At 36.7% G+C, this 17,202-nt stretch overlaps 2 protein-coding genes across 2 annotated transcripts in view; one reads left to right on the top strand and one right to left on the bottom strand.

Annotated features, from left to right (window-relative positions):
• Positions 1-8,683: 8,683 nt before the first annotated feature.
• Positions 8,684-13,965, bottom strand: LOC103142213 (cilia- and flagella-associated protein 100-like). The gene is made up of 14 exons (XM_016674274.1): positions 13,876-13,965; positions 13,717-13,807; positions 13,466-13,567; positions 13,315-13,373; positions 12,408-12,571; positions 12,239-12,319; positions 11,960-12,129; positions 11,191-11,272; positions 10,400-10,448; positions 10,158-10,303; positions 9,890-10,019; positions 9,591-9,793; positions 9,140-9,233; positions 8,684-8,839 (listed from the first exon to the last, which is right to left on the bottom strand). The coding sequence occupies exons 2-14, from the start codon at positions 13,733-13,735 to the stop codon at positions 8,720-8,722; spliced, it is 1,419 nt and encodes a 472-aa protein (XP_016529760.1). The 5' UTR covers positions 13,736-13,807; positions 13,876-13,965; the 3' UTR covers positions 8,684-8,719.
• An 877-nt stretch (positions 13,966-14,842) lies between these two features.
• The window catches only part of wasf3a (WASP family member 3a), a 7,489-nt gene continuing 5,129 nt past the window's right edge, over positions 14,843-17,202 (top strand). The window contains exons 1-2 of the mRNA XM_007557297.2: positions 14,843-15,049; positions 16,303-16,462. Coding sequence (XP_007557359.1) covers positions 16,330-16,462 — 133 coding nt within the window. The 5' untranslated portion in view covers positions 14,843-15,049; positions 16,303-16,329. The remainder of the gene's footprint in view (positions 15,050-16,302; positions 16,463-17,202) is intronic.

Here is a 17,202-nt window from a genome sequence, read left to right as displayed (position 1 = left end):
CATTAAGCCTGTTACACTGCGTGCACCGACGTTTCCAGGATATTTGCATATATAGTGACATCATATGGACAAATGGTGTAACTGCAGTCAGCTGCATCTTCTGCAAATCTGTTGATGATAATTATAGGATTGAGCTGGTTCCTCTGTGAGCTTGGGTGAACACACTGACAGTGAACGAAATCTCTACTTACAATTTGTACCTTCTTTGACATCAGCTCTGACCAGACTAAGCTCCTGGTTAAATCCTGTTGTCTCCATGACCATCTAATCTCTCTGCAGGGTTCATGATCGATTTAAAAATGAGAACGCATACATTTTCAAGGTTAAAGAGGGTATTCTGGCATATAGTAACTTTAGAGCTGCATGGCTTTTCTCCGGCATCCTGGTGTGCTGGAAATAATCGGACAAATCAAGTCAAGAATCACAATCTCAGATTTTTTTTTTTTTTTTTTTTTTTTTTTTTTTACCTCGATGTCTTAAAATACTAAACTGAAAGTCTTTAGAAAGAGAAGAAAAGCATCAGATTTAGGTTTCAATTTTAATTTATGTGCAAAAAAAAAAAAAAAAAGATCTAAATTTCAACTTTTCAAGACTTAAAAAAAAAAAAAAAAAAAAGATCTAAATTTCAACTTTTCAAGACTTATCTTGCTTGGAAGACAGCAATATCTTTGGTCGATGTGATCATTGATATATCAGAGGAAGAGCAATTAGTTTCTTATTTGGACCATAAGTAAGTAAAGTTTGTTTATGAAGCCCTTTTCACCGACACAAAGTCACAAAACGCTGTAAAACAAACATCTAAAACACTTATAAGAAGAAGAATAAAGTCAGACTTTTATTCTGGGAAAACAAGGCTGTCTGGGAAAACAACTTTTATGTCTTGTTTTCCCAGACATAAAAGCCTGGGAAAACAAGTTTCTATCTGGTTTTTAAGAACCTCCACAGAGTCAGCAAAACAAAGCTGCAGGAGTAAACTGCTGCAGAGTCTTAGAGTTGCAGTTGTTACGTTGCAGACATCCTTCTTTATGTGCATCTTTGTCCTCTGTTCAGTTTCTTTGATCAAAGAGTTGAACGGGGGCCTTGGCCGCGGCCTCACTCATTATGATCCGGCCCTGTTTTTATTTACAGCATCGAGGTGGGATGACCTCACAGTATTCATAGCTTCGCACCTCAACCCCCTATTCACTGTCAGCAAATAAACACTGCACGTGTTGGGCCCCTAAAAAAAAAAAGAAAAAAAAAAGGAGTCTTTCCCTGCTGAAAAGATACAGAGGTTTTGTTGGTTTCCTGCAACAATGTGGGATGTCGCATGAGGAAGCAGAATCCGAACGCTAATTAGGAAATGAGGAACGTGGCCTTGCCTTTCCTGAATGCTCTGTCGGGCATCGTTTTATTTCTGATCAGTCGACCATGCACAATCATCCACCTGCTACCTCCAAATGAAGGATGCTTTTTTTGTTCTTCCTTTTTTGGGGGTTTTTCCTAAAAGAATTTTAATGGGTTTCCAAACATTTGCACTTTGTACCCACTACCATAGAAAGTATTGCTAAACCACAGGAGGCTAGGTTACTCTATTATGACCAAATTAAGAGCAAAATCTTCAGTTTGTTCTAACTTGAATACAAAAGCCTATTACTGAACAAATGAAAGCACTTTGCTAATTTGGAAATGCACCTTTTTTTATAGCATACTCTATGTCTCAAATGCTAATAATCTTTCTGTTTAACATTTCTAAACCTACAAGTCTTTTACCACGATTTGAAATCTTATCTTCTAATATAAAGATTTATTTGGTGAAGGTTATGCAATATCTTGCAGAATGTTGCATTTAAGATTTAAATTTTAAGTTTTAAAAGTTTGGTCGTTTTAGGACTGTTTCATATTGTGAAATATCTAAGTTAAGCTAACAATAGCCTACCCATTCTAGCTTCCAAAGAGGCTTTTTCTTTGAAGGTCAGACCAACAGAAGCGATTGAGTCAAAGGCCTTCCAAAAGACTGTTTCTAAAAGCTGTCTGACAAATAATAGAAAAGCAAATGTTGAGAAATGAGAGCTTAGAAGATTAGAACACTTTATACAGAATGTTAGCATAGTGTTAAAGACAACTCTCAGGGGATAATGTGAGAACAAAGAGCAGCAGAGAGGGTTACTGACTGAGGTCAACCTGTGTCAACCTGAGTTACGTTCAGATGAGTGCACTGAGGCTGACCTGTGGACCAAGTGTAAAGCCAGGATCGGCCTGCTTTAAGAGCTCACTTTCATTTGAAATCCTTGATGTCATTATATCTCCAGTGGGCCATGAGCCTTCAGTTGACAGCCTCTCGGCTTGACGACATTATCATTTTCCCTGTGTCAAAGATTTCCCAGTTTGCCTGCATGTGTGAAGTCACACATTGGCGATCTGCTGACAAATTATTCTCTTCGTAAAGTCTGGACAAAGAGACAAATTCCAGCTTCAACAAAGTCTGTCTGAGTGCTAATGCTGTCTGTTGAGTCAGTGGGGGTCCAAAATGGTTTTCTTTCCAATCAAATCTAATTAAAACCCAAAAGATTTTTAAAATTTTTTCTCTAAAGAACAGAAACGATCTTTGGACAAAAGTTTCTGAAAAACCGTTTAATCAGGCATTTACTTTGGATGGCTTTAAATTGGCCTCCAGAATTAAAGTAAAGAGTCTTGTTGTCATATTTTACCATGTCTTGTTATTTGAATACTAAACTTGATTTTAGAGCTTTCTTCTTTCGTCTCTGGATTATTGCTAAAGTTAGCCTGCACCAAAGTGGAAAAACTAGTCCATACATTTATGCATTTGTTATTTTAATGCTGGAGTATTGTAATTCTTTGCTTACAGAAAAACAAACAAATTCAGTGAAATATTTTCAATTTACCCAAAATACTACAGTAAGAATTCTGCTGAAAAAGAAACTTTGGCTTCTGTTCATTGGCTCCCCACTAAATCCAGCGTATTTTTAAATTCTCCTTTTTAAATACAATTATCAGAGATCTGAATATGCAATATGAGTTAAATAATTCAGAAATATGGTATATAAATACATTGAACTAAACTAAATTAAATAAAAACTGAGTCAGGTTTAAAAAGCAATGCAAAGAAAGTACTCTTTGAAGAAATAAGGATTGGTAATGTTCAATTATTTTGTTAGATAGCCACCTTGTGGTTAAGTAGAGTACTGCATACTTTATGTGCATTGCATTACTTCTTCACATACTGTTTAACAACTCTACATTGTCTTTTTACTTTTTCAGACATAAGGATTTATACATCCTATCTTTCCTAATGTTTTACATTTTCTGAAGTCAGTAAAGTTACCAAAATATGAATACGACCATTTTTAGAATATTATTTTGTATTATTTCATGTAAATTAAATAATGAAACTGCTGGTTTTCCTTGAAAAGCTAAGATTGATTGAACAAGCATAGTAACATTCATCATTGTCCTTTATGTTAAGGACAATAAATCAGAGCTGTTTAGCAAAGAAGTGGGAGTTTGGATAAATCAGGACATCAGGTAAACAGGACAGATTAAGTAAAAAGGCATTTTGTCTTTGCCTCAAAAACTATATGGCAAAGTCAATGATGCAAATACACAACAATATCTGCAGGAAACACAGCAAATTATTTTAAGGTGATGATTAACTTAACCTGTCCAAATTACTTTTCTTAATATACATAAATGTACCCTAGAACAAAAAAATGTTTAGTGTTAAAATTCTTAACTTGTCGCCTTAAGATACCACTAGTCGATTATTTGAGTAGAGTAAAACCTGCCGTGCCAATCCAAAGAGAGATTCTGATAAAACTGGCCCCTAATTGTCTCCTCTTCAGATCTAGATTAGGTCTCAGCTCTGCAGAAAGACCTCACCACGCCTCTTGAAATCTTCTCTGATAGCGACGGCCTTTCTTTCTTTTCCAACGCTGAACTTCACGGCCTCCACAACTTTGTAGAGACGTTGCCCTTTCTTCCTGCCACCCAGCACACACGATGAGATTCCTCAGCGCACGCAGTCACACAGGCTTTTAGACACTCATTAGCCCCTGCTAATACAATAAGTGTCACCTTCCATTTCATGGTGCTGTGTTTGATATCAAGATTGGAAACTAACCAAGTCTGCTCAAGATGGGCATCATGCCCCCCTCATGCACTGTATTGTCTTTCAGGCACAATGTTGAATTGTATTCTCCTTGACTACATTTTTTTAAAATTTCAACATATTATCTTCATACATGTAAATGCGCAAACAGATTTCTCACAAAAAACGGATCACCTCTGGTGTACACGCTCTTAGAAAAGACAGGAGTGACGTGCATTTTGTTCATTTTGACTGTAATTTCAGGCGGAGTCGTTTGAAACTCTACGCTAACCCCCAACCTGCTGTCTTGCAACTGATGATCACATGCGGCATTGTTGGAAACTCCTAATTAAGACCCTTAATTCTCCATGCCGTCGCCTGACTGTGGCTGTGAGCTCACGTGAAGGCCTGCTTGAAACAGCATGAGGGAAGACACTTACATCAACAATACAGTGTTGTTGTTGTTTTTTCTCCCCTGTAGTTTAATAGAGAAAAAAAAATAAACAAATCATGGTAAGCTAATATTTAGAGATGCACCAATCAGAAACATTTGTGAGAAGTTCTGATGTCCGCTACTGTAAAGTTCAGACATCCCAATTTACAATTTGAATGGATTCCTGTGTAGAATGATATTGTAGTTTCTGCATAAACGGAAAACCTAACTGTCCATAACAGGGATTTTCAAAGTATTAGAGAGATTTCGTCCAGTAAAAAAAAAAATCTCCCAGGGCTTAGCAGACAACACTGTGGTAGTAGAGCGCCTTCTGGTCCACAACATGGAAATCCCAACTTTAAATAATCACAGTTTTACTTCCTCCTTTTTTTAATTCCTCCTTCCTATTTTTAATTCTCATGCCACCCCCCCGACACCACCAATATCTCTGCAGTGACCTGACCGGTTAGAGTTGAGTTAGGATGGGTTCACTGATGAGAGATAAAAAATCATGATCAGTCAATTGTAAAATTGATCATATTCGATCACAAAAAAAAAATCTACTAATATTATACTGTGATTGTTAAAAATGACTGTGTTTTCTTGCTTACTGTATAAACTTCCTTAAAAAATGTAGTGATATTCTACATTGATAACTAATACTAATAGTAAGTAATACTTAAGTTGCTACATGTTAAAACAGCTAAACCCTTGCTAACCAGTGTACAGATGAGTACAATAGTACGCGCTGTCTTTGGCCCAAAGATTTGGCAAAGAGCTTACTGTCTGCTGTGAGCAACATATGCTCTGAAGACCTGCAACAGATGAGTCCGAAATAAGCGTGACATTTGTTAAACAGGCAAAACATTTGACAACATGATGGGGGTGGGTAATCATTAAGGCCTTCACTTAAACAAGCACCAGTTGTTCAGGTCTGGTTCAAGCCAAAGTCACTCTGCTGATCAAATGGAGGAGATTTGAACCATCAGCTGGGAAGTTTTGACAGATTTTGATCAGACAAACGTAGCTGAGAAAGTAAAACTCAGCTTTTAACGGGGTTAAAGGTACGGGATAACGATTTAAACTGTTTCAGTACCAAGTCTATGCCTAAGTCTATGAATTCCTTCCTCATGCACTTGTACTCCTCTTTACGTGCAAACAAACCTTCGACCTCACTCCTTCCTGTCCAACAAAGGTAGCAATAATGGCGAGTGAGGCATGGCGAAGAACATGCCAAGGAGCCCCCTCCGCTCTATCCGCCTCCCTGTGCCTCTACCCACTATCCAGAACCATTTGGACCACAGGGAATGGGTTAATCACATTAGAGGCCCAGAAGAGAGATGGGAAGTAGACAGTACCGTGACAGCCGGGGTAGCACTGGTACGACTAATCCCTTTAGGCTGAGGAAAAAAGGGGGACGCTATCTCGCCTACGAGGCTAAGAAAGAAAAAAACATTTTCCCAGGAATGAGTTCACCTGTATGGTAACACGGCGAAGTTGGCCTGTTGATGCCTATTAGGAGAAACAATCACACTTGGCACGCACGAGTGTTTTTTTCATGCTGGGCATCACGTCATTGTCAGCAGGCTGAAAAAGAATCAGCAGCAGACAGTGGCATTGCATGAGATCCTCTTTCATGCCACGGTGAAGCAGCTCCTTTCAGCCCCGCGCTATCAGTCTCGTAAACAGTGAGAAGACGGGGAGGGGTGCTGTAAGGAGGACAGAGCCCATTTCATCTGCCATTGTAAGTGCACCCGAGTTCAACCTTAATGCAAACCTTTGCAGGCAGGATATGAATGGGATGTTCTCCATAAAAACACATCCTGCTGGGTAATCCGGCAGATGGCTTCGGCTGCGGACACTACAAGAGAGGCCGGCCACTGTGGGAGTGGCAAGGGAAGGCCGATCGGCAGGCACTCTTCAGGAGATGTGATATCGGGATTCTTAACTCCCCTTGGCAACGCTGGGAAGAAGAGCCGTCAGTTTAGATCCATCAAGTTCTCACTTAATCTCGCTCACCACTTTTTTTTTTCTGTTTTCCCCTCTTTTTTTGTATCTCCCCCTTTTGTTGCGGGGATTAAGCCAAGTGGTAAAACAGAGATTTAATGATCTTTCCATGGCTACGTGCACCACTTAAACCATGAGACAAACAAGTTGAGGCATTCTAAGAGTCACCCCCTATAAAGACGGCTGCTCAGGAACTGTGAGGCTTTTGATACAGCCTTAAGCTGCTGCTGATGATTTTTATTTTTTTTTTCCTCTGGTGCCGAGCTCTGCTATGGGAAAATTTAAAGTTTTGCACAAAGCCATTGTCAACAGACTGAGAAGAGAACAGTTGGGGAAACTTCTTGATAGCTTTGTAATGACAACGTTTGGTTCGTAAAAGCAGAAAATCCATCATCCACATAAAATGATCACAAAATAATAAATATTGGCCATGTTTGTTAGGTTTGCAGTTGTCCGTCCATCTGTAATGTCACACATTTGTCCTTGGAGGGTCGCCAGGGAGACAGGTCCCTGCCTCCAGGGGTCATCAGGTGAAAGGCAAGATACACCCTGGACATGTCCCCCAGTCCACCGCAAGGTTTCCAGTTGTGTCATGCTCTTTTATTGTTTGAAATTGAATTGAACAATGCTCAAGTACTTACGAAAATCATGTATTCTCACCCTTCCACTTTAATTGTACATTAGTTTGCTGATGTCTATCATCTAAAATCCTGATAAGGCAAACAGAGGTGTGGGTTACTCTCTCTTCAAGGCGCTGGAAACATTTTTGAATATGTTATACACTGATATACATTAAAACATTTTTGGCAAGTGCAAACACGAAAAGAAGACCACGGTGTTAACCGATAATCCTACCAGAGCTTTGTGTGTAATTTTCAGTCTTTACTGGTAATAACTGGGAAAGGTATTGGCTGTGGTCATTATAAAATAGCACTAGAAAGCCATAATAGGAGGACAAATATCAGAAGAGGGACATTCAGTGTGTAATGGAGGGTAGAGGTGTATGTGTTAATGCCAATGTGCAGTAAGTGGGTAAACTGGTTGTTGGCGACATTATGTGACACCGGCAGGGTCAATGATGGTGATAATGAGGACTGTAAGCACTGTAGCACAGGGGTTAATAGTCCTGAGCTGGCTTTGAGATTATGATGTGTTCTGTAGTATGGAAGACTCATACAGGTAAAATGCTGTTTCCAGGTTTAATGCCAGCAAAACTCTCAGAAATAGACAATGGCTTTTAAAGTACGGCACAGAAACAGAACTGGAACTAACCATGAAACTTTGTTCAGAAATGTTCTCCTCAAGCAGTGATGTGTTTTTTTTTTTGTTTTTTTTTTTGTTTTATTCTTTTTGCTTTTGACATTTTTGTAATGTACTTAGCATATGTGTACCCAGGTCATGCACAGACTTGAAATGCCTTGCCAGATATCTCTCTGCATGAACATCCTGGGGGACGTGTCTGAGGAACTGGACATTTTTTGAGAAACAGAGCAACAGAAACTCAAATCAAGCTTTCTTACAACATATTAAGCTTTTAAAAGTGATGTTTTAAATTATTCCAGAGCTGCCCCCCTGCAAATTTCCAGAAGGAACAACAAAAAAAAATACCGCTCACTGTAAATTATGACTGCAAAATCCAAGTGAAATCCCATGTCCAGACCTACATTCACATAGAAACGTCTTCTCCTTGGGAATATTTTGTTAAAAAGAAAATCATTTTGTCTCAAGTAACTATACAATCTCCTAGACAAATTAGTTGCTTAAATTAATCGGTTTGATTTGATGTTACACTTAGGTGTTTAGAAAACTTATGGGTTCAGTTGGGTGAAACCTGAGACAAAATCACTCACAATCGGTGAACAATCAACAGAGAACATTAAAGTGACATTACAAAAACAGCCATGAAATTATCTCATGTCAAATTTAGTGAGAGGGTTGCAGGTTTGAAGAAACTACTTGGCTATAACTGATAATCAGAGTTTAAACACATTTTCATTCAAAATTGCATTACATTCTCAGCTTAACTTTTCCTTATTTTTTTTATTATTTTTTTTCCAAATATTAAATATTCATGTTCATTCTGAATTCATGGCAGATATATCTGATTTTCAGGTCAGAACACACACAAAAAAAATTGAGATAAACAAATTTGTTCCATTTTGTTCTGAGAGGGTTCAGTAGGAGTTTAATCTTTAATCACAGTCAATATAGAGCTCAGCGTACGGGTCTATTTCCTCAAGAGTAACCGGCGCATCGGTAACTTGCGCCTTCTTTTTGAGAGGAATCCATCTTTGCATGATCTTTCTTCCAGGCTGGAAAAAAACAAACAAACAAAAAAAAACGCTTAGTTTTTACAGTTAATATGAATGAAATAAGACCTTATGTATGTTTTGGGTCGAACTAGAAGGCTTGAGAAATGTTTGTACCAAAGACAAACTGTCTGGTGACAGCTATTGAGCAGTAGATAACTCTCAACGTGTATATTTATGTTGAATGGATTGTATATAACACACTAAATAAATTCTGGTATTGCGTATTATACTGACATAAACTCATAAGACAGTTCAGTGTTTTTTTTGTGGGTTTTTTTTTGTCATTTTAGAGTGACTCACAACTTTCTTGATCTCGCCCGAAGCTCGTTTCATGCACTTGCTCATCTTTTCTCTCTGCCTCTCCCTCTCCTCCCGGAGCTTTTCCTCATGCGCCCTGGAACATGAAGAGGTGAACCAGACAGTTAAACTAAAGCACTAAAGTAAACCAAAGTGCACAAATAAGATCACTTATCCCAGATGGCAAATTTTCGTCCCTGATATTAAAATTATTTCAAACTAAGGTTTAAGTGGATAGGAATTCACTGGAGATCAGCACCAGCCCCGATAGGAACGATACGAGGATAAGAGTGTTCGGAAAATGGACACTCCTTTTGTTTTTCTATCAAATAAAATCCCAGTCAGAAACATCCAAGCTTGCTGTAGTAACATTGCAAGAGAAATAAATGTTTTTGGAAGACATTTGCACATAAATATGACTTAACAATGCTTCCCCAGAGTGAGGGAAACAAACCTGGTTCTCCTCTCTCCATCCTTGATTTCCCACAGTGTCTCAAACATATCTCTAGGGATTTTCTCAATTTGCTGCAGCAACAGGTTCATACGGTGCTCAACAAGGCAGAGCTTTTCCAAAGTTGCTTGTTTGGTAAGCCGGTTCTCGAAGCAGCAAAGGTAAACTTCTGTTACCTTCTTACTCAGAACTTCTAACAGAATATCCTGTGATAAACAAGAAGAGAGTTATACTTGACATTGACAGGACATTTTTATTTTATTTTTTTGCAGCGCTCTAAACCCCCCATGCTGATTCTTTACCTCGTCTTTTGCTTCTAATGAGTTATGGAGCTGAACCTGCTTTCTGAGCACCACGGCTCTCTTCCTTTCCATTTCAATTCTGCTCTCCAAGTTGCTTTCTTGCTGTGCTATTTTCTTCACATCCTCTGCCCTTCACAAATAGAAGGCAGATTTTGGAGTTGTGTGTCTTTCATATCTATCAACTGCTTGGCATTTGGTTTAAATTAACATGTCACCACACGCCACTGTCCTATGCCTCTTCTTTGAAGTAAAACGTTCACATTCTCACATTTTAAGTTCGATGGTCTCCAAGGTCTGCTCCAGTGTTTTATCCATTTCAGTGGCGTTCTCTATCAGAGAAAGGATCTGGTCGGTTAACTCCGATGGTAAAACCACAACCTCAAAAGGATCAGAGAAGTAGATCTCGACTATCCTCTGCAAAGAGAAGGGGAGGAAAACCAAACTGCATCACTGAACAATGAAAAACAGCAAGTGTTTCTGTTTTGAGCTTCAATTTAGGTTGTAAATGACCTCGTCACCGTCGCCGTCGCTGTCATCAGGCACAGCTGAATCTGTTGATCTGAAAATGCAAAAGAAATCAAATTGATGAAAGAAAAAAAAATAAAATAAAAAATCAGCCAGTAAAAATTATAGTAAATAAGTGGAGCTTATAAATGTGCCCCACCATTTGAAAGATAGTGAGGCAAAATTTTAATTATCATGCTGTGAAAATATGGTAATATTACTTAAGCCTCCTCCTGGTTCCAATTTTGATGCTCCGATTTTAAAACACAATACATAATAATAATACCATAATTTCTAAAATGTTTAAAAATTAGATGTCTAATGTTTAGACATCTAATTTTTAGATGTTTAAAAATTATATCATTTTAAGAACTCCTTACAATAATAATATTGTTAAAACACTTTGTTCACGATTACTGATTGACACTAATTACTACCACTAATGATAACAATGGATTTATTTGTTTAAATGAGCTGCCTTTTTATATTGCAATATAATTCGAAGAATACTACTCAATCTTATACTGAATTCATTCTAATAATAAATGTATATAATTTTGCTGTGCACTTTCTGCTTTAAATTTTGCTTTTATGCAAATATCCTTTTCTTAATCAACAGCATGTACCAGATATGAAAACTTTGTCTCAGTAAGGCTTTACTTTAAGCCCTGAATAATTAATTTCTTTGTTGTTTCTGATTCACAACGATGATGAATGTGACTGCATACTCTAGCTTATAGGTGTGGAAGCAGAGATTCATAACAACTTAAACAAGTTGATTAACTGTGTTAACTTACTGTGTGTCTGCCTGTGACGTGGACGGCGTGGACTCTGAAGGCAGGGTTTTATCTGAATTGCATGTCGGATCTGCTTCCACACCTAAATTAGCATCAGATGTACAACAATTATTTGTTGTGCGGCAAATAAAATACAACATTGTTTGTACTTTGTTCTTTACTTTGAGCCTTGAAGAACATTTGATGTCTGAAGAGATTTTCATTCCTAGTTCAGGGATCCTCATAGACTTCAAATCAATATATGTACAAATAATTTTCCCAAATGTACTTGCAAAGTTAACCCTTAGGAGAATTTAGGGATACTTTTTGCTACTATTTTCGAGTCTATTTAGCAGTGTGTTATTTGCCAGAGAACATTTGCTGAACAAAATTTAAAATTGTTGTGTCAGGTTTTGAAATCAGCCTAAAGAAATTAAGCCACACAAGAATCCACACATTTATTCTTGAAGAGAAAAACTAGTTGTTTTATATCGATTGTCAGGAGTTTTTGTTCTTATTTTATACCCACTAGATGGCGCCAATCCCTCTTTTCTTTTGGTTACTGTTTTCCGGCGTGCGTCTTAAAAATTTGTTGGGTGTGTATAATGAAACCTCAAAATGTAATTATTTTATATTTATATTTTTACTTTAGCGGATTGCATCATTTGAACTTGAAAAACAAAAACTAGACGTATATAACACATTTACAACAAGTTTGGGAACGCTAGTGTTTTTATCACCAATAAGGAAGGTAATTAGCACAAGTAAAAAAAAAAAAGAAAACGTTTACTTTTGCTGTCTGCAGTTTCTTCAGGCTCGGTGCTGTGCTCCTTCTTAGCTTCTTTAGCTTTCAATATTTCAGCTTCCTTGGCTTCCTGCCACTCTTGAGGTGCAAGATTGAACAACACGTTTGCGTAACACTTATGTCTATTGAGGATATGCTCAACCCTTTCAAATTCACTTCAAAGAGGAAAGACCAGATTTAGAATCACACACGGGAGATTGCATCTGTTTAAAGCAAGAATTCTAAAAAATAAAAAATAAAAATGTAAAAGTTACTCATCTCTACCTTTTCGCAGCCATCACCTCCTCCAAACGGTTCACCAGTGCACCTCTGCTCTCCTGTTTGGACTTGATGGCATTTTCAAATCTGTTGTCGAACATTAACAATGGTCACAGTTTCTGCAAATCTTGAAAAAACATTGCATGGTACCAACAAAAGATTTGTTATTACTCACAGGTTTTTTGCATCAATGGGTTTTCTTTCAATTCGTGTGATGAACTTCCTCATGTGGTTCAGTTCTCGCTCACAGAAATGTTGATTGCATTTCACTTCTGTCTCCAGTGGCCTGATGAGTTTCTCAACGTCATTTATCTTTTTCTTAAGGTTTGCCAGTTCATTCTGAGGACATGTGGATGTCAGCAAAATCAGCATTTAATGTGTTTAATGACAAGCAGGAGAAGGCGCAGAATCATTGCTGAGGCCAGTTAGGAGTTGTTTTCCATTAAAGCTAGTTTTTTTTTAGGCTTTAAGCCAGCTTTTTTTGCTGGCTTTAATGCGAATGTGACGAATGCATTTATTTTATAAAACTTTGAAATACATCAAATGTGAGAGATAATCAAAACAGCTAAGACCAAAATTATGACTATTCACAAAGATGTTCTTGTAATTCTTACATTTTTTTTCTCTATCTACATAAAAAAAAAACATTATTTTTCTCTTTGTGTGTTACAGACTTTGTGAAATCATGGTTTTACATTAGAGGGAACTAAAATTTATCCAGAAATGCAAAAGCCGCCAGTCTAGATTTTCACAGACAGTTTCATCATTTGTGTGTATTTAGGTAAAACAAGGAATTGGTTTAATTTGTCATTTCATCATCTTTACCAGCTGAAACAAAGTTTGTATTTTGATTAGCTTGAATCAAGATATTGATATAAATCTTTCAGGTTATGCATTACATTGATTTTGACTCCATAACATAAAAGCTAAGACTTTGTTTTTTATTTAAAACCCTATTACAGAGAGTTCAGGTTGGATTTCATTCAACACATGTTTTCTACTGTATTGGGCTTATCTGTTTGATTCATTTTTGAGGTTATTTTGTGTTTTAATAGAAGTTTTTGTTGTTTTTTTTCAGTTACCCTCATCTCTACTTTCCTTTCTTTGTAATCTGTGAACTCATTTCGGCCTGTCAGAGAATCTTTCAAGAACAAAAGAGAGAGAGGCACATTAGCGCCATTTCTTTGACATGCAACAGTTTACTTTGCTCTCGATTACTCTCTCTGCACTTACTTGGCAGCGTAGTCCAAAACTCTACCGACGGTATGTTTAGGGTTGAGATTCTCCTCTCCTTTCCCAGATACATTTCCATTATCGGATCTTTCAGGTGGGGTGCTGTGGTAGAAATCTTGTTTAGTCTAAAACATTAACTAATGCTTCTTCAAACTACCCTCTGAAACGTCTATAAATGTTAAAAAGGATTACAGGATTCAAGAAAAGTACATCATTTCATGCAAACATAATAAAAACACTGCTTGTTTCACCGTTTGAACTGCAGTCCATCTTTGAGCAGCTTTTGCCGGATTCACAATTGTCACAAACTGCAAAATCAATTTAATCGAGGCCCACCTGTCAATGGACATACATATTAATCAGAAAAAACATCATTTTGATATCAAAAATAATAGAAAAGGTATTACCTACCTCCTTATATATTTGACTTCATCTCACCTGTAAACCACTGGACCAAAAAATTAACAGTTGGAGTTTTTCAGTGGTAACCATATGTTGCCATGGCAACTGCAGTTCAACTTGAAATGTGTCTGTGCTTGTTTTGTTCGTCAGTAAAATTTAGAAACTCGCATTACATTAAATGAAAAGGTCTAATTGAAAACAAAAAGAAAGAAGGAAACAAACACAGAAAGAAAGATAGAAAGCAAAGGACAATTTCAGTATCGCTGTTATTTATTATCTTTAAATAATTCATTTATCTAATATTTAATAGATACTTTCAACATTCAGATTAGGTTTGTTTAATTAAGATACTACATGCATGTTTATTTTTTTAAAAGGTGAAAATATACAGCTAAACTATTTTTTCAAGTTAAGAATTGTCCTTGCCATCTTAACTAAAATAGGTTTTAAGGGTCATGTTTTGCAAATCCTACATACAGAAGGATATAGCATGAGCCAGATGTGAGGGAAGGCAGACTCCTAAATCAGACTAAAAGTGTCTGGTTTCTTTATTTATCCAGGTCATTCCCACTGAGATGATAATAGACCAGATTAGAGCGACAACCTGCTGCTCCTGCAAAGACAGCAGAAAGATTTGAAGGTCCCACAATGTGAAGTACTGAAGTCAAAACCTTTTTATGTTTCGTATGTTATATGTTAAATCGGATAATTGGTTGTGACAAAGTTCTATTGCATGCAGCAGTAGAAATAATAGCAGTACCACAAGTAGATCCCAACTTCATTTCATGTGTTATGTAAAAATATTGAGTTGCTCCGTGCCCTTAAATTCATAGATTGCATTACTATGCTATATAAAAACTACTAATACATCCTGAAATGAAGCTGGATGCAACATGGCCAGCCGTGACGCCTGTGATTGGACGCTGGGAGTAAATCTACTGGGTAATCCTCTCCTGGCTCATGCTGTTATTTGGACGTGGGGATTTATTGTTGGTGAATTGTGCTGCAGAGGACGACTATTGCTGTTCACATATTGGATGGTTCCTTTGACTCGGCTGAAACAGCTCTTCCTCTAACAGTTGTTTCCTCGCTTGATGATAGAAAACAGGATAAACAGCCCTCCACAATCTGGCCCATCGAGAATACTTTTCCAGGATAGAGGCAAATGTCAGCAGTTCACCGGTAGGAAGTCTTGTTGTTGAAGAGCTCCTTTGACTAAAAGTGTTCAAATAGTTAGCTAGTTGTGTTTTTGAAAGTCAGGGAGATGTAATAACTACTACACTTAAGAAATGTGAGTGAAAGTTTTGGGAGCTTTGTAAATAAGCTTAACAGAAAAAAGCAAGCTGACATTTTATATTATTTAGAATAGAATAGAATAGAATAGAATAGAATAGAATAGAATAGAATAGATATAAAAAGCAAGTATAACAGAAAAAGGGAAAAAAAAAAGATGGAAACATAAAAATATCATATTAAATATTATCATCATAACGTATTTTCAGAAAAAAGGAAGTTTGTTTGTTCATTGATATTTTTGTGTGTAAAATCTGACACTTTTTATACAATAAAAATCATGTTTTCAAATTCTTTTAAAAAATCTTGCATTAATCAACCTTATTTTATTAAGGACAAACAAGAAAAATAAAAATTTATTTTTTTAAGTAAAAAAAAATGTCTTACCTTCCATAGATTTTTATGAAATCATAAAATTATATTTCAATAATTCATAATTGTTTGAATCTGGAGAGACAAAGAAACTTTACATTTTTCTGTTAATCTAAAAAACAATCTAAAAATGAGGAATTTTCAGTAAGAGCTCAGAGAACTGCTTAAACATTAGCATTATTACTGATAATTTTTCTTAAGGTGCATCTATGAACCACCATGTTTGTATTCCTTATATAAGAAATGTTTGTGTGTTCAAATTCACAATATTTGTCTGACATTCATCAAGTAAAAAGTATTAATTGTCAGGAAGCAATAGCCAAACTGCAGTTGTTAAACTTATGCAGTATATGCAAAACTGCATAAGTCAAAAATCATTAACCTTGATTTTGACCCCTCTCAAGGCTAATGGGTCAAAATGACTCAGTGGATGTTGATTAAAACTTTAAATCTCTAGCAAAAAACTATAGGTAATGTGGAATAAACTTGGATGAATTCGTGTTTTAAACATCTGACTTACATAGTTTCAAGGTCGATTTACTTACATTATCTTACTTACTTTTGTTTACAAATGAATCGTTTCATTGGGTGAATTTACAAGCTGCATATACAATAAGTAATTATTGTTTTACTGAAAAAAAAAGCAAATTGTGCCAAAACACTTTTTGTTTTTTTTTTTCCACAAAGAACATAGATGTTATAAATACAAAACCTCCTCCGCAGGTTTTTGTCTGGAGAGCTGACTTTTCCCTCCTTTCCATCCCCACCAGGCAGTCGTCGAGATGTGAGAAGGGGTCATGCCTCTGATCAAGAGAAACATCGACCCTCGTCACCTGTGCCAAGGTGCAGTGCCTGATGGGATTGGCAACGAGCTGGAATGTGTGACAAATAACTCGCTGTCTGCCATCATCCGTCAGCTCAGCTGTCTGAGTAAGGTCCCAGATGCTAACAATATATGTTCAGAGGCCATCTTGACCTTGAATTAGTGGATTTCCAGGATTGTTTATGTCTCAGAAACACAACCTGGAACTTCTAATCAAGTTTGTCTTTAATGTTATATGTTTGCATACAAGTTCCAAACACACAAAACAGGAAAACTACATACATTATAGGTCATACCCCACACGTAATGTACCATCTTCCTGTGTTTATATGCATTGCTCTGAGTGGCAATGAAAGCTAAAAATGCAGAAAATCAGACTGTCGACCAACAGGATGCAAAATGAAATTTGCTGGAGGACTTGACGGTTTTTATCTAGTAATGGACACTGATGACTCGTATTGGATGTAACCCAGAGTATGTAGCAGACAGAGATGGGCGGAGTACACAAAAATTATCATCAAGTAAGGCTAGCGCCACCTGGCTGGTGGCTACTTTTTATTAGAGTAAAAGTAAAAAGTAGCCACCCAAGAAATTTATCAAGTAAGAGTTAAAAAGTATTTGGTAAAAAGTCTACTAAAGTACAGAGTAACTGATCAAATTATCAATCATTTAATATTTCAAAATTACATAATCAAACAGACCAAAGTACAAAGTTAAGTGGACATGAATTGTTCTCTAAATCAGTTTCTTCCTAAAAAAAAAAAAAAAAAACCTTAAAAAAACTTAACAAAAACTGCAGGTGTGTGTCTGTGTCTGGTGCATTTTTGGTTAAAACGTGTTTCTTTTT

Source organism: Poecilia formosa, unplaced genomic scaffold (genome assembly GCF_000485575.1).
Source record: "Poecilia formosa unplaced genomic scaffold, Poecilia_formosa-5.1.2 Scaffold3, whole genome shotgun sequence".
Taxonomy (NCBI): domain Eukaryota; kingdom Metazoa; phylum Chordata; class Actinopteri; order Cyprinodontiformes; family Poeciliidae; genus Poecilia; species Poecilia formosa.
The sequence above is the reverse complement of the archived record's forward strand: the minus strand, read 5'-3'. Positions and strand labels throughout refer to the sequence as shown.

Bases quoted from the DNA above. Each gene is read 5' to 3' on its own strand.
- LOC103142213 (XM_016674274.1), bottom strand. The intron at 12,572-13,314 runs GTAACTGAAAAA...ACATGTCCTCAG, and splicing joins AAAGGAAAGTAGAGATGAGG to AATGAACTGGCAAACCTTAA. The intron at 10,020-10,157 runs GTGAGAATGTGA...CTATTTGTGAAG, and splicing joins GAGACCATCGAACTTAAAAT to GGCAGAGGATGTGAAGAAAA.